At 42.5% G+C, this 22,987-nt stretch overlaps 1 protein-coding gene across 3 annotated transcripts in view; it reads right to left on the bottom strand.

Annotated features, from left to right (window-relative positions):
• MKX (mohawk homeobox) overlaps window positions 1-22,987 on the bottom strand; it is a 121,719-nt gene that overhangs the window by 77,433 nt on the left and 21,299 nt on the right. For 2 of the 3 annotated variants that reach the window (XM_066584807.1, XM_066584809.1), the window contains exon 3: window positions 12,331-12,493. In XM_066584807.1, the coding sequence (XP_066440904.1) occupies window positions 12,331-12,493 (163 nt within the window). The remainder of the gene's footprint in view (window positions 1-12,330; window positions 12,494-22,987) is intronic. The other variant, XM_066584808.1, reaches the window with a different exon arrangement.

Here is a 22,987-nt window from a genome sequence, read left to right as displayed (position 1 = left end):
GGTCTACATACACTATCCAACCAAGAGTAACTGGACCCCTGAGCAAGAATCACAAGTAATATTTATGTCCATATGGTAATACTTAGTGGGGCTCCTTTGGCCCTAATGACATTGGATACGCTCTGTGGCATACTTTCTACTAACATCTGATATACTTCAACTTTCCCTCCATTCAACCTGCAAACTTCTGGCGAGTTCTCTCAGAGAAAATGGACACTGTTCATATTTTCTGACCCGGCGTTCCAGTAGGATGTTCAGTAGGTTTAGGTCAGACTCTGTGCAGCCGGTCCAATCGTGGAACATCCATATCCTCAAACCAACATAAAACAGTGTTTGGATGTGTGACAAGGCACGGTGTCTTGTTGGAGGTATGGCCGACCATTCCCAGAGTATTACCACATTGTCTGCAGCTCATTATTGTCTACCATATCAGGGTCACCTCCGTCTTTATAGTTCTTGTCACTACAACCAATGGACTAAGACCATGTCATGTAGCACATCCCCAGATGATAATATTCGCTTCCAATCCCTCTAGCTATATACCAGGCCTGTCCCTAGATTCATAATGACAATTTAATAGACCCATTCTAGAAGTTCTGTCATTTTCATTCTACTCTGCAACGACACACTTAGATTAGTCAGAAATGGCGACTCCCGTAAGAGATATTAGCTGAGAAGGATGCCCTGGAATCCTTCCACCTTTTAATGCACCATGGATGCCGATTCCTCTCCAAGTCCTCCGCATGATCTATGGCTGGCTTGCCTAGGATTGAGCATGACACAACAACAACATGGCAGGATTAGTTTAATGTCTGCCTAGATAATCCTCTAAAGGCTGCAGTACGTCAACCTCCTTCAAGTAAAAACCTGAGAAGGAATAAAAGGACATATAAATAAAGATCTATCTATGCATTAAGTGTTCATTCCCAAACTGGTGGTTGCTGATCCTATTTCAATGAGCACCGCAAGCCAAGCCGACTCTCAATACCCTACGTTCCATCACTGCGGAAGGCGACGGAGGAACACTTAGAAGTTGATATGAGAAGTACAGAACTATTTTAGTCATTTCATGTATTCTGCAAAGGGCTTTTGAACTTATGTACCGAATACAAGAAATGCATTTTTAAAGGGGCCGTCTGGTTGAGATCAATAGAAGGGGTCTATTCAGAGCCTCAACTATTGGCCAGAACAGAGGCCAATGGAGGCCCGGAATAGCCATGGGCTGAGTCATTGTATAATGCTTCACTGGATTTCAACTCAAGAATACTGGACACTTAATGATTCTCCCCCAAATTATAGCTGATTGTTGGGGGTCTCGGTGGGACAACCTATGATCAGTTTATCACCAGGGGATTTCTCTTCTGAAAAGGGATTGGTCCAAAGTAGAAACGTGACCCCATTTTTTAAATTCACTTTCATTTTTGTTTACTTTCAAAAAATCCAAACTCTTGTACTTTTCTGCCAACTTAGATGTCTGAGGGTTGTTTTTTGCGGGCCGAGTTGTATTTTTCAATGGTCCTATTTACTGTGCCATATTATATATGTGAAAACTTTTTAAAATTTCTACGTGGTGTGAAATGAAAAAAAAAGGAATTCCGCCATCTTTGAGGGGAGACGTGTTTTTATGGTGTACAAATTACAGCAAAAATGACAGGATGACTTTATTCTAGGGGGCGGTACGATTACGACGAGACCAAATTTATACAGTTTTCCTGTACTAGTGTAACCCCTTAATGACGCAGCCCTTTTTTCCCATTTTCGTTTTTTCCTCCCCCTTTTAAAAAATCATAACTCCTTTATTTATCCATCGACGTCGCTGTATGAGGGCTTGTTTTTTTGCGGGACGAGTTGTATTTTTTAATGGCGCTATTTAATGTCCCATATAATGTACTGAAAAACTTTTAAAAAATTCTCAGTGGAGTAAAATGAAAAAAAAAAACGACATTCCACCATCTTTCGGTGCGTCTTGTTTCTACGGCGCACAAACTGCAACAAAAATGACATGCGATAGTTGGAAGGGATTAATGGACATTCTTTAACAGGATGTGTTATTCTACATAACGTTTGTTGGGATCGCTTGCACATTAGATGCCAAGAAATAATGTGTTACATTACATATATATATATATTTATTTTTTTTTTGTTTGTTTTTTTTTGTTTTTTTGTCACTGTGTTATGATATAGAAATGGAGTTAGTTAAAAAGTTTACTTCTGCAAGCAATCATTTCAGCTATTTCCTATTTGGAAAAGTTGTATTGGCAAAATTGTGTAATTGAATTATTATATGAGCATATAAATTGAGATATCAATAAAAAAGAGATTTTTAAAAAAATGACCCGATAACTTTATTTTACGGGTCAGTACGATTGCTCCGATACCAAACTTGTATAGTTTTTTTTTTTGCTGTAAGACTTTTATTTCTTTTTTAAAGACTTTTTTTTATAAATTATTTTCTGCCGCCATCTTCGGCGCGATATAACTTTTATATGTTTTTCCATCGACGTAGTTGTGCGAGGGCTCGTTTTTTGCGAGGTGTCCTGTAGTTTATGTTGGTACCATTTTGGAATGCATGATTTTTTGATCACTAATTATTCCATTTTTCTGGGTAACAGGGTGATCAAAAAAGTGTATTCCTGGTGTTCTTTTTTTTCGGACAATATTCACCGTGCGGGGTAAATAATGCACTACTTTGATAGATTGGACTTTTGTGGACGCGGTGATACCAAATATGTATTTTTGTTTTAGGATTTTAGGATTTAGATTTTTTCATTATAGATATGGCAAAAGGGGGTGATTTAAACTTTTATCCCTCTTTTTTATAATTAGTAAAACTTTATTGATCTTGTTTGTAGGGGACCACAACTAGCGATGCTCTGATCACTCCTGCAGTATGATCTAATGCCAGAGCATTACATCATACTGCGTTATGACAGGCAGTCCATCAAGACACCCCACGGGAACGGCTTGATAGGCAGTCTGCTAAGACAACCCTGGGGACTTTCAGAAGGGCCCCCGGCTGCCATGACACCTGCGCATGCAATGACAACCGCACAGCTTCCTGCGATCTCATCACGGGGGGGGGGGGGGGGGGGGGCGTACGGGACCCAAGAGCACCATTCAGTGGATTTAAACGCCACTGTCAGACTTGGCAGCCACATTTAAAGGGTTAGTACCACTGATCAGCCGTGCAGCTGCTTGCAGCTATTGCCCACGGGTGTCAGCTGTAATAAACAGCTGATGTCCGCGCTGTATGAAGAGAGGCCGCCCCGTCATGTCTCTTCATACATACCCCGACACTTTAGTAGCACCATTTGATAAATACAACTCGGCCCGCAAAAGCAACGAGCCCTCAGACGCTACATCAACAGAAAAATAAGAGTTATGAAATTTTCAAAGTGGGGAGGAGAAGAAGGAAATTGGACTGTGACCTTAAGGGGTTAAATGTTGCTACTAGAGATGAGTAAACCTACTCAGCCACTCCCCTTTTTCACCCGAGCGCCGCGATTTTCGAGTACTTCCGTACTCGGGCGAAAAGATTTAGGGGGGCGCCGTGGGTGAGTGGGGGGTTGCAGCGGGGAGTGGGGGGGAGAGGGAGAGAGCCTCCTTTTCACCCGAGTACGGAAGTACTCAAAAATCGCGGTGCTTGATCGAGTAATTACTCGAAACGAGTACGTTCACTCATCTCTAGTTGCTACCCAGCTCACCACGCTCCCGTCAGTGCCAGTTGACCACATGCTTCTCGAAGGCCTTGGTGACAGTTTTGTGCCTTCCCACCATGAACAACCTGAATTTTCATTAAAATATCTTCTCCCATCGAGAGAACCTTATGTTATAGGGCGGTACTTGGTGCGATGGCGTCATCTGATGGGTGCTGGCGGTAGAAGTATGAGTGATACTACACATAACACTCATGACCTCTATTTTCGTATTGTATGCCATATCTTCTCTGACTTTGTTATGCTCCATTGTAGCGGGGTGTTGCCAATAATTTTTACATGACCCTCGTAATTTTAAGGTCTGACTCTTATATTACACATGGGTGCCCCGCCGTGTGTGCGACTATTACAACATGCTATTTCATGCTGTTTTCTCTTATTTTATATATTGCAAAACCGTTAGCTAGAAGGTCACGTTGGTGGGATTAGTTACGTGACAGCTCGGGATTTAATGTGTCCACATGTGTAGAAAAACAATGAAATGTTTTGCCAATGAGTTGAATCTAAGCATCTCGCAGTGAAATCCTGTTAGGTAACACTATCCACGTAACCCCGGCTCATTCTCCACTGCAGAACGATTTCCTCTAACAGAGAGGCTGGAATCAGACGTCTCACAAGATCCGCGCGGAGGAGGCTCCAAGTGATCAGGAATTTCAGGGCTGAACCGGAGTAAGAGATGGGGGTCACTGCAGAGGAGATTTTAAGGGTTTATTCATTGGGGCTACTAACAAAAGCCTCTTATATGTCATGCTGTAAATGTGATACAAAGATGGAGTCAATGTCATTCTTAGAGGACTTGTCCAGTTGTATATTCTCAAAATAGGCCATCCATAGCAGGGGGCCGCTGCTTGGAATCCCTGCCAATTGATTGTTTTCCGGGCTGATAAGCTCATTCGCTGAGCCGATTTCCACAGGAAGCAGACAGCTCCATTCCTACTGCAGTGTCCAGGCTTGGTATTGCAGGCATTGAAGTGAATGGGATCTCTTGGCCTGTAATTCTAAGCCTGGCACTGCAGTGGAAACGGAGCTATCAGCTTCCTGTAGAAATCAGCTCAGTGTGTAAGTGTACCAGCTGGGCATACAAGTGATTGGTGGGGGTCCCAGGCATTTGACTCTCACTAATCTGTTACCCTTTTATGTGAATAGGCCATCAATAGGGTAGTGGACAACCCCTTTATAGGGCTTGAGCCAAATTATTATTCCCTGTACATATGACCAATTAGAGCAATGAACACCATGGACCAGGGTCCCCCGATTTGGACCCTCTCTATGTCTCAGTATGGAGTGAGGCTCAGTAAGAGTGGCTCCCATCTCGGAGGACCTTCTGCCATCCTGTTGCTCCGAAACAGACATTTCTGTGAATGGCCATCCTATAATACTACATTTCTACTGCAGGGGAAATGTCAGGGTGGCCTCAGCTGACCCTGGTATAATCAGTTGTTAGCCAGGAGTGCCAAGAGTGGGATCACCTCATACCCCACATTCTCAAGTGGATGTCCATCTTGATATAACCCCTTTAAGAAGCTTGGAAAGTTAAAGCAACCCTCTGGTTTCAGGAAAAATTCTGTCTGGGGAGGCGGGCTGTGCCTCCACTTCCAGGTCCCATTTGTGTCCTTCCAAGAAGGCTGATATAATCTTCAGACTACCTAATCCCCACAGTGCATTGGTAGTGCTAGACTGCCAAGACCCTATAATTGCCCTCTGATTAGCAAGGGCTGATCACATCAGCCAATCAGTGAGAAGTGCACAGTGTGTATTAGTTATAAAATTGCTGCTGATGATGCCCTTATTACTTTGTGGGGACACAGAGGGGATATTACTATTTCTTTGGGGTATAAAGCTGGCATTACTATGGAAGGTTCTGAGCGGGACATTAGAGGTAATGGCAGGACTGAAAAACTTTGTCATGATGGACAGATAGTGAAGAAATGGCAAAGTTGATAACTCCAATGAGAGATTACATCAGCAGTCAGAAAAGACATCACCTATGATCACAGGAGGGAACTAAACTGTAATCACTATCACTGTTAGGGTGTGCTACTAGGACCTATTGTTCTACATGGGTTTCCAGTAGCACAGCCCCACCAGTGGGGGTTGATTGAGCTGGCTGGGTGTGGATTTCTCCAGCCAGCCAATCACCACAGGTCAGCTACTCATATATACCAGCTACTCTGCTATAGGCTAGGCTGCTGGGCTTTCCTCTGTTTGTTCAGTGTAAACAGTGTCATGTTCCTGCATGTCTGTGCAGGGTGCCGGACATGAGGTGTGGACAGTCCTGTTCAGGGTGCATGGTGTTTGGTGTTGTATGCAAATCCCTGGTGTGCTAGTGTGAGCTGCATTTAGTCATGCTGTGTTTCGTTTGTCATCTAGGTCTACGTAGGTCCCTAGGTTCTAGCGTGGGGCTGTCCTTGTCGGGATGATCACCCTGCATTATGGCAGGTTTCATGTGGAAGTTGTCTTGTTAGAGTAGGGACCCACGAGACAGCGAGGACCCTTGAAGTGGGCTTGCGGGCTTAAGTATCTTTGCCAAAATATGAACCAATACCTTGCATTGTGTTTTGGGCATTTGTCAGTCAGTGTTATGTCTGTCCGTGGGTTATATCCGCTGTTTCCGAGTTCCGCCATTTCGTGAGTGTGAATGACGTAACAATCACTATGTAGAACTGTTATATGGTGACTGCATTATATAGAGATACACTAGACGTGAGTTGATGTATCTAAGCCCACCGTATTATAAGTGTATATATGTGTATGTGCTGCTAGTGCTTCATCAATGACTATGTGTTCACATATAGTGCATATGCCACAGATAATCTGCTTCAGATTATATTAGCAGAAGAGTGAATAGGATTTTGAAAAATCCCATTCACATGTTGCTGAAAAAATCTGCAGCATAAATTGACCTATCTTGTGAATTTTAAATCCACAGCCGGTTAAAGGGGTTGTCTGGTTGTAAACTATTTATGCCCTATCCTTAGGACAGGTTATCAATAGTAGATCAGTGGTAGTCAGTCAACCAAGACACCCACCAAATAGCTGTGAGTTGAGGCCAGCATGCTTATGCACTGAGCTGATTTATGCAGGAAGAAAACAGCTCCAGTCTTACTGCAGTGGCAAGGCATGGTACTACAAGCCAAGTTCACATTCACTTCAATAAGAACTTGGCCTACAATACAAAAGCTGGTCATTGGAGTAAGAACTAAGCTGTCTTCTTCCTAACAAAAGTGCACCAAACAGCTGTTCGGCAGGGGTCCAGAGTGACAGGCCTCCACTGATCTACTTTTGATTACTTGTCCTGAGAATAGGCAATTTATAGTTTACAACTGGACAAACCCTTTATATTATGCTGCAGTTTTTCCGTGCACAACGAGGTACGGTTGAGTAACGGATGATTAATACAATAAATTGCTACCATCAAAATGAGGAAATATATAGAGGTTTTGGTGTTGTTGCGTTTACAACTTAGTTCCTTATTGACCACTAATAAGGCTGATGGGCATCATGAAAGTGTCTACACAGTTGGTCGACCTTCTGAACTCCCAACGAGGAGTAATATAGTTTCTCCAGGTGCAGTAACTGAATCCACGTGTACACATCTAACGTCTTATAATTTCCCATAAGCTGGGCAGAAGAAAAGGTTTTATCGTTCTAACAAGAGTATTTTATAGACACTTTTTCAGAAGCTAACCGTTTCACTTCATGAGGTCAACTCCGAAATCTTATACCAAGAGAAAAGTCTAGAGCTGAAGATGATTTTTACCAAATGTGGAGGATTAGACAATACTGGGTGTAGTCCGCCGTCCGTCCCGTGTCCTACGGAGTACCCTGCACTCTCACAGGCTCATCACTACTTTGTAAAACAGCATATGGGAACATTTTAGTGGAAGCTGATGAATATTGCTTTACGAAGAACAAAAATCGAGCAGGTTTTGGCAGATCGCCATGCTAATTTATGTCTATAAGGGTCATGGTGAAAGTCAATTACTTTTCAGGAGTCCCTCCCCATAATAAAACGTTGGCTCATCTGTAACACCTGCTCATAGGCTTTTGCCAAGCAATGTTATCTATGCCAAATCTTCCAGTATTGTATGTCTATTGTATGTCATCTTGGCAGGATGCTCCCAACGAGGGGCTCAAACACCCCTTTCTTTCCCTTTGTCTTCTCCTTTAGCTTATCAACAGCAGAGCTGTAAAAATCTAAATCTGTACCCCAAGTCTATCTCGTACAACTACAAAGTGCTAACATTTCAAATAGGCTTCTTTCACATCCTTAAAGGGGTTGTCCAGTTGTACACTATTGATGGCCTATCCTCAGGATAGGTCACCATAGTAGATCAGCATGGGTCAGTCACCTAAGAACCCCAATGATCAGGTGTTCTTTAGGCCTGTGCGTTCATGCATTGAGCCAATATCTATGGCAAGTGGACAGCTCCGTTTCCACTGCAGTGGTTAGACTTGTTATTACAGGCATTGAAATGAATGGAAAATTGGCCTGCAATACCAAACCTGGCCACTGCAGTGTGAACAGAGCTCTTTGTTGGCCGAGCGAACAGCCATCAATAGTTTACAACTGGACAACCCCTATAACGTCTTTCTGCATCAGGGCATAAATGGGTAGGAAGCATTTCCTGTAAATGGACATGCACTTACACCCAACTCAGAAGTCGGCCTCCCATTGCAACAGCGGGGATCAGTGAGAGCACTAATCTCCGCTGTTAACCCCTTACATGCCACATTCAAGGTTGATTGCAGCATGTAAAGAGATGTAATTGCAGATGGCCAATGGGTTGCCATGGCAACCATACATCAGTCAATGGCGTTCGGGTCTGCCATGGCCTGTCATCATTATCACAAGCGCTGCGGAATAAGTTGGTGCTATACAATTAAAGATTATTATGATAAGTAATAAGGCATTATCAGAGTGATCATAGGATCAGAGGTTCAAGTCCCCTACAGGGTCATAAAAAATATAATACTAAATATAGTTGAGAAAACACCTGGAAAAAATAGTTTTAAAAAACAGTGTTACGCGCTTTTATGCAAAAGTGGAAAAAATAACGAAGTTAAGGCTTTTTAAGAGTAGAGATGAAAATCCATTAAAAAATCATTATGGCGTCACTAAGGGGTTAAAGGGAATGTTCTACTACAGCAAGTTATTCCCTGTCCACATGACAAGGTACAACTTGCTGACCATGGGGGTCCGACCGCTGGATCCATAGAATGCAGCCTTGTGAATTCGGAAGTGTGGGCAGCTCAAGTGCCAGTTCCACTGAAGTGAATGGAGTCTACACTTTCAGATGCATTCTGGCTGCATTCCCAGGATCACTGGGGGTCCCACCAATCAGAGCCCCACCATTCAGCAAATTATCCCCTGTCATATAGATAGGGGATACCTTGCTGTGGTAGGCCATCCTATTTTAACCAAAGGCTCCAGGGCCCCAATGCATATTCTGTACAAGGCACCCCAAACCTTTCTGCACTATCAATGGCAATGAGCCATTTAAGTACTTACTCCCCTGTCAACATCCCCAAAACTCTATGCAGGCTCTTATAACAACCAACACGAATCATTCTCAGTAAAACGGCACAACAGATACATGGATGTAGTAAGCAGTATTTAATGGGGTTTACTTGGTCCCACAGGAGTATGGGTAGATGTATCAGAGCTCTGTCCTGGAACATGCCACGCACCTGTTGGCATTGGGAATGCTCAAGACAGATTGTCATCCTTTGCAAGTAAATAAGAATGTTTCCGTTCATTGATAGCAAGCATAGATCTTGTAAAAGGTGAAGAATTGAAATACAATGATTATCACCGATCCGCCAGATACGGTGAGAAGCAGTTAGGACTTTATTCTAGAATGGTCTAGTTCACACATTGATGTTTTTGTGGCCCTTTTGTTAGCGAAAACCTGGAGAGGATCTTGTAAACTGCAGTGTGTGAACAAAGCCTAAGAGCGACGAATGCCTTTAAAGCTTCATGTTTAGTGCTTTTGTTCCTATTGGTGCCTAAAAGGAGTTGTCCAAGATTTAAAAAACATATGTATGAATGAACTGTAAAACCAGCACAACCGTCCAGTGAAGATACTAAGTGGATAAAGATCGATTACCTTATTAAGTAAAACACCAGCAAAGAAACACGTTTCGAGGCGAAGGGCCTCTTCATCAGTCAGGCTGAGATACAGGCAGTAGCTACAGCATATACTGGCTATATCCCACCCTCATGGATGAAGAGGCCCTTTGCTTCGAAATATATTTCTGTGTTGGTGTTTTACTTAATAATCTATCTTCACCCACTTGCTAAGAGTACCTTCATTGGAAGGCATTCAACTGGTTGGCAGCACCTCCACCCAAACTTCATCTCTATTTCTCGCTCATGGTCATTCTGAACCACTTTAACCTTTGATGCTTTTAGGCATATATCTACGCCCTCCAGCATTGGAGATTGTATAAAGCGGGATGGAGAGCTGGTCCTGCTACATACAAGGCGGGTGCCGGCAGCTTCTGACAGGTAACACCTGCCTGCTAGAGCCTCAATCAGTGATAATGCTGATTGCGGCTGTTAACCTTTTAAATGCTGCTGTCAATTCTGGAAGTGGCATTTAAATGCCCCGATCAGAGTTCGGAGGTCCCGAACGCCCCCCATGGGAGGTGCCGCTTGGTTGCCATGGCAGCTAGGGGCCTTCTGAAAGCCCCCAGGGCTGCCATGAATTAATGCCTATTAAGACGTGCCTGTGGCAAGCCTTGATCGACTGCCTGTGAAAATGCAGTAAAATGTAATACCACGGTATTACCTTACACTGTATGAGCTATCAAAGAATAGTAAGCTCAAGTCCCCTATGGAAACTAAAAAAAATGCAAAAAAGTTTTATTCATTATTAGAAAATATAAAAGGTAATAAAAAATGTTTAAAAAAAACTTATCCCATGTTTATAATTGAAATAATGAAAATAAAAAAACCCCTAAAGCATATTCCTCCTGAGGACAGCCGGGTCGGATGCCTTATTTACTCAGCACAGTGAACCTCGTTAGAAGAAAAAAATACACAACGCCAGAATTGTGGGATTTTTTGGTCACCTGGTTGCCAATAAACAATTTAAAAATAAGCAATCAAAAAGTTGTATGTACTCCAAAATGGTACCAATAGAATACACAGGACGTTCCACAAAAAAAGTGCCCTAGGCCCATTTAGACACAACGATTATTGCTCAAAATTTGCTCAAAAGCCATCTTTTGAGCGTTAATCTTCTGTCTAAAGTGCTGCGGAATAAGTTGGCGCTATACAAATAAAGATTATTATTATTATTATTATTAAATGCACTGTCATCCTGCACTGTTCACTCATTCTTTCAGCTGGTATCCCGCTGGGACTTCCCAGTAGGATACCAGCTGAAAGCCCCGAGAACAAGGGAGCTGTATACAGAAGACAGCACTCCACCTATCTTCTGCATACCTCGCTCGGAGCGCTCAGCTGTCTACCAGCTGAGTGCTCCAAGAACACAGCAGCTGTATGCAGAAGACAGCGCTCCCACTGTCTTCTGTATACAGCAGGAGCCTTCATTTACACACTAATAAGCTCTTAAGTAGCTAATTAGATACTTAAGAACTTATGCAAAGTGAACGCTCAAAACTGTCACTCAAACTACCGCTTGAGCAAATTTTGAGCAATCATCTTGATGTGTAAACGCACACAGCGATTATCGCTCAAAAGATTGCTTTTGAGGGAATTTTAAGCGATAATCGTTGTGTCTAAATGGGCCTTACGTCGATGGAAAGATAAAAAATGATAGTGGTCAGAAGATGGTGGCAAAAAATTTTTTTTTTTCTAAAAGATATTTTATTTTTTCAAAGGATGTACAGCAAAAAAATTAAAATAAATACATTTGATATCATCAGAATCGTACCGGCTCACAGAATAAAATCATGTCATTTTTGGCGCAGCATGTACGCTGTAAAAATGGTGAAATTGCATTATTTTTCCCTCTACTTAAAAATTTTTTCAGTATGTTATGTGTTATTTTAAATAGTAGCATTGAAAACTACAACTCGCCCCACAAAAAACACAAGCCCTCAGACAACTACATCGATGGAAAAATAAGAGATATGACTTTTTGAAAGTGGGGAGGAGAAACTGGAAATTTAAAAAAACGGTTGCGGCCTTAAGGGGTTAAATCTCTAGGCACCAATTCAGGGTTGCTCCGCCCACTTTATCTTCTCTGTACTATTCTAAAAAAAAACAAAACATGGCTACTGTCTTCCTTTAGGAGCGCCACACCCGTCCACAGGTTTTATGTGGTATTGCAGCTCAGCCCCATTCATCTCAGAGCCAAGCGGCAATATCAGACCCAATCTACGGACAGGTGTGGCGTTGTTTCTGCAAGTTAGTCAGATGCTGGACAACCCCTTTAACTAGCTGTTCTTGTAAACCACCCAAACAACTCCTAGTTTTTGCTGCAGATAAAGTCTATTTCTACAGCTGTACGGGACCCGGTCAGAGGGACCTATATCAGCACATTGCATGTAGAACAGTCCATCAGTCCACAGCCTTGGAGAGCCAGGAACTATTTTCCACTTGGATTAGTACATTCAGGTACTATGTTTTTGATGTCTTTACCTGTACGAGAGTCATCTGTGACCCAAGTGCTAGCAGTATCTTCTCAGTCTTGGTTGGGTAGGGATTGTCCCGGTGCTTGTACAACCATTGCTTCAATGGGCGTGCCATGTCCTGCAGCGCCTGCCGTTTGTGCCTCACTTTACCGCTTGCACTTCTTGAGCTGCTAACAAAACAGAAAAAAGTTAGATAATTGATAAAGAAAAATAATTTAGTTGCAAATATTTATTATAACTCAACATCAGAGGGTCCTTCAGCTTTAATTACCATTTGATAATTAATACATAGAGGATTCATCTACAGAAAAACATGGGGTAATTCTGTAAATACTTTACCTATCTGGCACTGATCCTGAGTTAAACCCTATATTATAGTGCAGAGCTGCACACGCAGTTGTGCAAGCAATTACTGGAAACTGTCAACAAGCTTGTTGCCAAACAAAACAACTCCTATACTGCTGGTACTTTACTGTAGGTCCTATACTGTTGGTCCCATACTGCAGGTCCTATACATCAGCTCTAATACTGCAGCTCCTATACTGCTGGTCCTTTACTGCAGGCCCCATACTGCAGGTCCTATACTGCTGGTCCTATACATCAGGTCCCGTACTACAGCTCCTACACTGCAGCTCCATACAAGTTCTGTTGCAGCTGAACAAGCAGGGAATGCTGGGGGATATGAGCTGTGAATAAACTATATACCTCATATCACAAGCAGAGTGCGACTCCTCACTTTCTAGTACTGTTACAGCCACAATTTGTCCAGAGAGTGCTGGACATGTTTGGCCAGGACACTCCTTTAAAGAGGTTGCACCAGAACAGACTTTTATCACCGTTGAGACCCCCTCCAATCCCGGGATTCCTGTGTCCCCAGTCCTCCTCTTGGGGGCTCACTGCATTCCCTGCTATGAATGGAGCGGTGGTCGAGCATGCAGGGCGCAGCTTCATTCGTTTCCGTGGCACTGCTGGAGATAGCCGAGTGCTTGTGTCCTGCTATTTCTGTCAGCTCCTCTGAAATGAATCGATTGGCACCTCTCATGTGCGACTGGCGCTCCATTGAATCTGATGTTACAGCAGGTGGGTGCAACGAGCCCACAGTAAGAGGGAGCATGGGACTCCCAGTCTCGTGATCTTTGGGAGTCTCAGCAGCAAGACCCCCACTGATCGGACTTATCACTGATCCTATTAATGGGTGGTAAATGTCTTTTCTGGTAAAACCCCTTTAATAGGACCCCTTTATGTTGATGGAAAGGTGCACAGTAGTGTAAAAAAAGTCACCCCTGTTGTGTCCACAAAACACAGATGTTTTTCCGTCCATGTGCCGTTTCGTGCGCCAACTTACGCGATCCGTGTGAACTTTTATTTTACTTTAGTATGTCATGTTTTTTTACATTTGTTAGAAAATAAAACCAGCCCTACTTTTTTTTTCTACATGTCTTAAAAGCGTATCTGAGTTTTCAACAAGTTTTCTACAATACCCCAAGTCCTCTTTACCCTCTTCTCATTTTCTTTACTATTGTCTGCAGCCCATTTAATTTCGATAACTTCTGATTTTTAGGTGGCCTTCCCCATTTTTCTGTGTCTCTGATGTTTGCAATCCACTTTCAAAGAAAGAGTGTGTAGCAAGTCTAGCATTCTGCCAGTAGTTCATTGTCCTGACTTCCTTGCCCTGACTTCCCAGGCCACATTGTACTTTCTCTCGTCCAATCAGCAGGAAGGCAGTATCTGAATGCCTGCCCCTCTGCTTTCCAGGATGATCAGGCAGTTAGAGACAATCTGACCAAATAGTAAGTAAACCAACTATAAAGTGTGTGTAGTGTATGCACCCACATACTGTAACAGCAGGAGAGACTGTGGAGATCATTATTACAGTGTCTGCAGATCAGTCAACCTGCAGTGCATTGGAGCTGCCTGCGAATATAGCCCCTCCCCCATTGCTATGGAACCGTCCCCTTGTCCTAGTTACTAAGAAAGTTCTGTACCCAATGACAGACAGTGGATTGCAGAGAAGTTGGACCCCTAGTGGAAGCTAATTCAAGCATGGTTAATAGTGTGAAAGAAACAACATTTTTAGTGCACGTATATTACAGAAGTGATGAGACTGACACAAGCAGGTAGATGAGCAGAAGTTGTCTGAAAAGTTAGGGCCCCTTTAGGCCGCATCCACGTGGGCAACGCGATTTTGACACAAGAAAATCACAGCAATATCGCATTGCAGCTATCGCGGTGATAACGCGATTTTATGTTACGACTTTGTAGCACCATGTGAAAGATTTTTTTGGGGTGGGCTTGAAATATAAGCCCTACCCCAAAAATAAGCCGTAGCTGCAGTAAAAAAAAATAATAATAATAATACATCACCTAAGAGGCGCTGTCATCTCTGACGCGTCTTCTTTACTGAAACTCCCTGGCACTTGTTTGAAGTCTTCTGCCAGCCCTTCCTGGATTGGAGGATTAAATTTCCCGCCTACAGAAAAGGCTGGCTGTCATTGGTTCATCATGTGCTGGCTCTAATTGGCTGAGCCATGGCGCTCATGAACCAATCACAGCCAGCCCTTCCTGGAGGTGGGGATTTTGATCCTCCAATCCAGGAAGAGCTGGCAGAAGACTCAAGACGAGTGTCGGAGGTGAAGATGAGGCGCGGGAGATGACAGCGTCTCTTAGGTGATGTGTCATTTTTTTTTTCTTTTCTGCAGCTAGGGCATAGTTTAGGGCGTTTTCATGTGATGCCACAGAAAGGAAGGCTCCATAGGAAACATGAGCTACAAATTGTGGCTGTATAGAGAATGCTGCGATTTTGTAGCCTCGCATGCTACAACATATTGCTCGTGTGGAAGAACCCATAGGAAAGCATGGGCTCTACATACAGAAATGCGATTAGTAGCTCCGTCGCATTGCGACAAATTCACGTGACAAAGTCGCCAGTGTGGATTAATTCCGAGTGCTGTCCATTTTTTGGATGCCCACTAACTTGAATGGATGAGTCTCACCTGCATATTGCATCAGAATGGCGCATGCTGTGAGTTTTCTCTCATGGTCAGTGTGCCCATGTAAAATACGGACCCGTGTCTTGCCACACTGACTCATCTAGGGCCGTGCGCCGGCCAAGTCTAGTCCGTGTTTTACTTGGACAGCATGAGGACTGAAAAAACACAAGTGTGCCGGTGACAAGTCCTAATATACGCTAATCTGCCTGGTTACTAGGAGCAGAACAGACACATCTACTTTACACTCAAAGTACAAAAATGTTTAAAAATCTGTTTTTCACTCCTTTCCACTCACACAAGATAATGAAATGGCCTCTATTGTGAATCCGGTGTCCTAATAATGGAGGAGATAGAAGAAGGCGTCCCGTGAGCCGCAGCCAGTGGGATCTCTTCCCTCCTCCAGCATTTGGATTTGATGATCTCGGCCATTCTCGCAGTGTAACAGATGTGTTACAAATTACATTTTCAACAGTCTGACGGCTCCAATTTACCACATTAAGGGTTTGGCTGAAGCTGGGAAATGTATGCAGATATGACAGCCTGTCACACACCTCATTTACTTATAATTGGCCCGAGTTAAATCAGTCATTATTGCGAAAAGTTTACACAGTAAACCACACAAAACCGCCGAGGTTTCAGCGCCGAGGGCAGAAGGCCGGGACTGAAGCAGCGAGAGCGAGCGCTGGCTTTTTTATTTGTGGTATCTGCTTCATCGGGGGTTAATTCCGGCACCTTTTAGTCCCCGGGGATCGCTGTAACGGCCCCACTTGTGCTTTCAGTTTTTTTCTTTCTTGTTTTTAAGAAGTTACAGAAAAATACAGAAAAAAATCCTGTAAAAATGGCTGAAAACAAATAGAATCTGACTGCTATCAGGTGGAAAAAAACGGAATATTAGCGGCTTTATCATAATTATAAAACGTGAAGATTTACGGGGTTGTTTTTTCTTATTCTTTCACTGCTGGTAAAGCTTATTAGTTGGGTAGAGCGTGATACGTCACGGGATGCGGCTGTTCTACATTCTCAGAAAAAAGCTTCAGACTCGCAGGCAAAAACGACAGATTACAGAGAGGAATACTGCCGCTCCCGGATTCTGGCGCCGCACTCGCCATGTAAATACGCCCTCATACTGTGATAGAAAAATTTGGGAAAACTTCTGTGAATTTTTTTTCTTTTTTTTTTGTCATTAATTAGACTGTTTTATATAATATTAGACTTCTCTAACGCCTTTTAACTTGTTGCGTCTCGTATTCCTGCGCGGTCGGCATTATTTCTTTAATATAATTACATGCAAACTACAGAGATTCATTTGCGTATTTTTATAGTGTCTGAATCACATATTTGCAGATGATCGCAGTTAATTACACATTTGACAGCAGATTACCACATATTTGTCATACAATTACAGCACATGACATCATAATATTATCGGTGTATCATTATACATACAGAACGGTGCAAAAGTTTTAGGCGGGTGTCAAAAAAGTGCTGCAAAGAAAAAAAACTTTGCAAAAGTAGAAGACATCTGATTGACTCCAAATGTATTCTGCAGCGGGACAACAACCCCCAACATCCAGCCGATGTCATTAAGAACTATCTTTAGTATAGAGAAGAACAAGGAGTCCTGGAAGTGCTGATTTGGCCCCACAGAGCCCGGATCTCACATCATCCAGTCTGTTTGTAAAAACAAACTCTCATACGGCCATGTTTATGTAAAAATAAAAAAAAGTTGTGGCTTTGGAAAAGTGGAGAAAAAAATTCTTCAAAAATTGTCGTATTCCTTATCGCCAAAATAGGTTGCGTCACTAAGGGGTTAACAACTATCTGCAGCTTAGATAGGAACAAGGAGTCCTGGAAGTGCTGATTCGGCCCCACAGAGCCCTGATCTGACATCATCTAATCTGCCTGGGGTTACATGAAGAGACAGAAGGATCGGAGCGAGCCGAGATTCACAGAAGATCTGGGCTTAGTCCTTCATGGTGTCTGGAACAACCTCCCTGCTGAGTGCCTTCAAAAACTGTGTGCAAGTGTACCGAGAAGAACTGATGGAAGGTGAGGGCCGTCACAGCAAATAATGATTTGATTATATTTCTCTTTAGTTCAAACACTTTACATTTTGGTAACTGACAAAAATGAACTATTAACCCTTCCACTATTGAAAGCATTCCTACTCTGCAGCATCTTTTTAACATCTGCCTAAGGCCATCTGCAGCAGAATCCGGCCCTGGTAGCAGCAGCTTCCGCACGTACCTGCTTTCAGTTCGCTTCATCTGTACTGCAGATGGTCCTCACGGCTCGCCACTGAACATGCTTCAAACTCCTGCTTTTCCCGCAGAATCCGCAGTCTGTCCGCATTGTCATTTGCAGATGGGCTGCGGGTCGGATGGCTGCCATTGATTTCCATGGAGGCAGTCCGTGCAGACACCGCAGGAAAATGGTGCATGCTGCGATTTTTTTCTCTGCAAGTGGAAACCGCAATTGGTTTCCGCTTGTGTGCGTGAAAAATCACTTTTCCATAGCATGCTATGCAGGGCATTTGCCGCGGAACACGGAGGCGGACGCCCACACCGGATTCCGCAGCAAAACTCCGCCTGTGTGCAGGCGCCCTAAAACTGTTGAAGAACCCTGTATACCACGTCATATTTATAGATAGTATCAGCATTTTATTTTATGACAACCTAATATTATATATATACATTATAGCATATAGTATATACTGTCTTCAGGGAATACAGAAAGGAGACGTCCGAAACCAACACAAGATCACCGCTGTCTTCCATTTCTGGACTTATATTTATAACCGCGCTATTTAATATCGGTTACATGAATTTGTGACATCAGATTATTTCCTCAATGCATTTTTATTATTGCTTACAAATCTGATGTACAAATGAAATAATAATATTATAGACTTACATGTAATAAAATGAATGCATCATATATTGTTTATCTGGTAGTTTTCATATATATATATATATATATATATATATATATATATATATATATATATATATATATATACACACACACCCTGTTTCCCCGAAAATAAGACAGTGTCTTATATTAATTTTTGTTCAAAAAGGTTTCACTTTTTTACATGTATAGCTGCCTGGACACTATTTAAGCTGACTGTTAGCAGGGCTTAATTTTGGAGAAGGGCTTATATTTCAAGCATCCTCAAAAAGCCTGAAAAATCATTTTGCATCCTCAAAAATTCTGGAAAATCATGCTAGGTCTTATTTTCAGGGAAACAGGGTATCTGTCTTGTTTATACAGTATGTAATATTGTTGTTGTTAGCCGTTTCATCGTTCATGACCCTCAGTGACCCCAAGTATGTAATATACTATACCGCATTGTTTCATTGACCACGCACCGCGCCACCACATTTACGGCCACATTAGGCCTGACCATCAAACTGAACCGCTTACGGAGGGCAGAAGTTGGACCCGGCGACCCTGGAGGTCCCTTCCCACCCTACCATTCTATGAAAATTGTTAAAATGACTTAAAGGGAAACTGTCAGCAGAAACTGACCTATAATATAAGTAGCATTTTTGTGTTAAACACAGTTTTTAAGAATTTTTGGTGATTTTCTTTTCTAATTTTTAGTCACAATCTATATTTTATAAAACAACCTAAAATCCTGCATAGAATAATAGGCAATATTTACTGATTTGTAGAGAAAGCTTTGTCGCAGTCATCTCCCTAACATCACAGGCAGGATTACACTGAGATATGACACCTATATATAGATAATACAGGATCCATTAGTCTCAATAGGTGATGTCACAGCTCACCACCTCCCCTTCTCTGCACACTGACCACTAAGCCTAATAATAGTCTGACAGTTCTGTAGAGAAAACTTCTCAGCCATCCTCTCATTATCATCACAGGCAGGATTACACTGAGAGGAGACACCTATATATAGATAACACAGGATCCACCATTCACAATAGTCACAGCTCCCCTCCTCCCCTCCATGTACAGACAGGATTACACTGAGAGGAGACACCTATATATAGATAACACAGGAGCCACCATAAACAACAGTCACAGCTCACCTCCTCCTCCTCCTCACTGTACAGACAGGATTACACTGAGAGGAGACACCTATATATAGATAACACAGGGTCCACCATTCACAATAGTCACAGCTCCCCTCCTTCCCTCCCTGTACAGACAGGATTACACTGAGAGGTGACACCTATATACAGATAACACAGGATCCACCATTCACAATAGTCACAGCTCACCTCCTCCCCTCCCTGCACAGGCAGGATTACACTGAGAGGTGACACCTATATATCGATAACACAGGATCCACCATTCACAATAGTCACAACTCCCCTCCTCCCCTCCCTGTACAGACAGGATTACACTGAGAGGAAACAACTATATATAGATAACACAAGATCCACCTTTTACAATAGTCACAGCTCACCTCCTCCCCTTCCTTGCACACTGACCACTAAGCCTAATAACAGTCTGACACTGCCATCTCATTGCCATCACAGGCAAGATTACACTGAGAGGAAACACCTATATATAGATAACACAGGATCCACCATTCACAATAGATGTCACAGCTCACCTCCTCCCCCTCCCTGCACAATGCCCTCCACACGGGTCACAAAGCATGCCTAGAACAGTCTCCCATACAAATCAATGGGTCCCCTCCTGTCCATTGTGTGAATGGTCCATGAAGCTGCTGTAGAGCATCTCACTAAACACTCTAAATGGTGTTAAATGTAGCTCAGGCAAGATGGCCGACGCGAGATATAAAAAATGGGAAATGTTTCACTATCTGATTTTAAGTAGTAAATAATGTGTGATATAGCTTCTAAATACGGTAAATACAGTATCAAGAAATCCTGCGAGGTCGTATTATGGGCGTTCACTAATTAGTTACACAGAAAACCTTCTATATAATATGCAAGGCATTGTATGCAAAACAGCGTAACCCGTTATATACCAGGCGATACAACAGGGTGCTGTGCAGCCATATAATACACAGCTCTACCTGCAGATACCACAAACAGTCGCCCAGAATTAGTAAAAATGAGTCCAAACAAAAAAAGAGAAGAAAATGGGATTTATAACCAAATAATGAACTGTCTGAGGGCTCAGCCAGACGGACGGTTTTTCATGCGTTTACTCGCGCATAAAAAAGATCCCACTGCGTGCGTAAAAAATGCGTGACCGCGTCCGTGGCGATCCATATGTTCTATCTTCTGTAGGTGCGAATTTTATGCGCATGTAAAAATCGGACATGTGACCGCTGCCATTGGAAAGCATTGGTTCGATATAGATATATAGCGTAAACGCAAGTAACATGCGCTCATAACAGCGCCCGTCTGACCGAGGCCCAATCAGGTTGCAGCTTTACTTACTAGAGAATGAATAGTTTTTTCTCTAAAGGTTCACACAGGAGTTTTGCCTCATTCAGGGCTTCCGCCTCTCTGTTACACTTTTGGAACTGAGAAGCAGAAAAGAACGGAAGTAAAGCTGAAATAAGCCGATCCGTCCAACCCAGTGATTTCAAGGGAATTAAAAAACACCAAACGGAATGTTTTCAGCTCGCTTCAGTTAATCCTGTAACGAAAACGGAAGCGAACGGAGGTCATTGAAATCAACGGGGAAAACAGAGCAGTTTATTTCAGTTTTGGCGCTTTTACCCGCTGGCGTTTTTTTAATGCTGCGTTTTCTTTTACTGCGAATGTCAGTCGGACTTTCTAATGTTAAAATTGCATTGCACAAAAATCGCAGAAGCGCAAACTTGTGATTTTTGTCCGATGCGATTTTAACATTAGAAAGTCGCATTAACATTTACCGTAAAAAAACATAGCGATATCGCAGCATTAAAAAAACGCTAGTGGGTAAAAGCCCTTACTTTCGTTTTTTTTCTGCTTCTCAGCTCCAAAAACGGAACTGAGGGATGGAACTACGGCCCTACTGTGTAATAGCATGTAATGAGAATACAAATAATGAAACATATATGAATAATATATAAACAAGCAAGATCACGAAATGTAACTATAATATCAAACAGAAAACACAACATGTAACTATAATAGGATACAGATAGAAACACATAGAAAACGGACTGTAGAAGCGGTCCATCCAATCCGCCCTGATGGTATCTCTCTCTTAGGACAGATCGATGTATCCCAGGCAGACTGAATGCATTTATTGTTAACTTTCCAACTACATCTGCTGGAAGTCTGTGCCGAGCATCTACTACTCTTTCAGATAAATTATACTTCCTGACGTTGCTTCTGATTCCCCCCAGCTACTCTCAGATTGTGCCCCCTGCTTCTAGTGTTTAGCTTTCCAATAAATATTCTTCCTCGCTGAACTTTATTTATACCTGTGACATATTTATAGATGTAACGACTACCTAATAATGTAACTGGATGTACCGACTGTGCAATAACGTGTTTATATATGTCACTATAACATCGTACAGATTTATAATATATTTCAGAAATGTTTAAATAAAATAATCAAGTAGCAAAATTAGAAGCTGATAATTGCAGCGCCCTCTACTGTTCACACTAATATCTGAAGTCACCTTGTATTGCTGTGACTCATATACAAGTTTTCATAACAGAAATTGTAATTTGCATTACATTAGCAAGATTCCACATTTAATATGACTTGAATTAGAGATTATGAGACTTATTATACTCAATCCCTTTAAAGTCTACATTTTGTATGTTTAAGGCCGGGGCTACACGGTGACTTTTCTGTAGCGTGACTTTCCAGTTTTGACTATCACCCTACAGCTGCAGTTCAGGGAGTCCTTGGAGTACCGCTGGCTGCTCTCCTGTCACTCAATAGTTAAAATTGAAAAGCTGCACTTCAAAAAGTCTCCAATGTGCCCCCCCCCCCCCCCCCCCCCCCCCACACACACACCTCTCCGGTCTGAGCCTATCCAGGCTGTCACGGTGACCTCTTATCCTAGTAATTCAATAAAGAACCACAAATAATTACAGAAAGTGTTTAACAATAAAAGTGTAAATATATAAGTACCCCGTTACTAAATTCCAACAATTCAAATCTTTTCTCCTTTCAATAAAAAGAAAAATTCTAGAAATTAAAAAAAAATTAGCAAAAAAACAAATCCCAGCTCCCTACTTTCCAGTCCATTTGTATTATGGGTCCTTTATAAAAAAGCATGCAATGCCCCCTAGCGCCGCCATCCCATGTGATCGTATCCCGACTTCACGCAGAAGGATAAACAAACACAAAACAATCATTGGCGTTCAGTTCTTATTTCTCTGCTCCTATCTGCACTTGTCAGATCCCTTATATTGCGCACTCTGAGGGCAGCAGTCTGATTTCAGCGGTCTGTCATTTAAAGAGTTAATGTAAAGTGTTTTAGAGAGCTTACATGAGCAATGCACTGCTAGTGTTAGGAGTGTTATGAGCTTGGTTCAGGAGCTGAATTTATGTTATGTGTTTGCTTCTTGTATTGTGCCTATGTACTGAGCTTGGTTCTGGGGCTGTATTTATGTTCTGAGCTTGGTTCTGATGGCTTATTTACATGAGCGTATATCGGCTGGCGTTTTCACGGACGGCTAATATACGCTTCCATTTGAGCAGTTCCTCCCTTCCCTTCCCCTCACCGGCTCCCTGACTCTCTCCTCCACTCCGGCGTTTGCAATGAGAGGGGGC

This window comes from Eleutherodactylus coqui, chromosome 12, assembly GCF_035609145.1.
Source record: "Eleutherodactylus coqui strain aEleCoq1 chromosome 12, aEleCoq1.hap1, whole genome shotgun sequence".
Classification (NCBI taxonomy): Eukaryota; Metazoa; Chordata; class Amphibia; order Anura; family Eleutherodactylidae; genus Eleutherodactylus; species Eleutherodactylus coqui.
The sequence above is the reverse complement of the archived record's forward strand: the minus strand, read 5'-3'. Positions and strand labels throughout refer to the sequence as shown.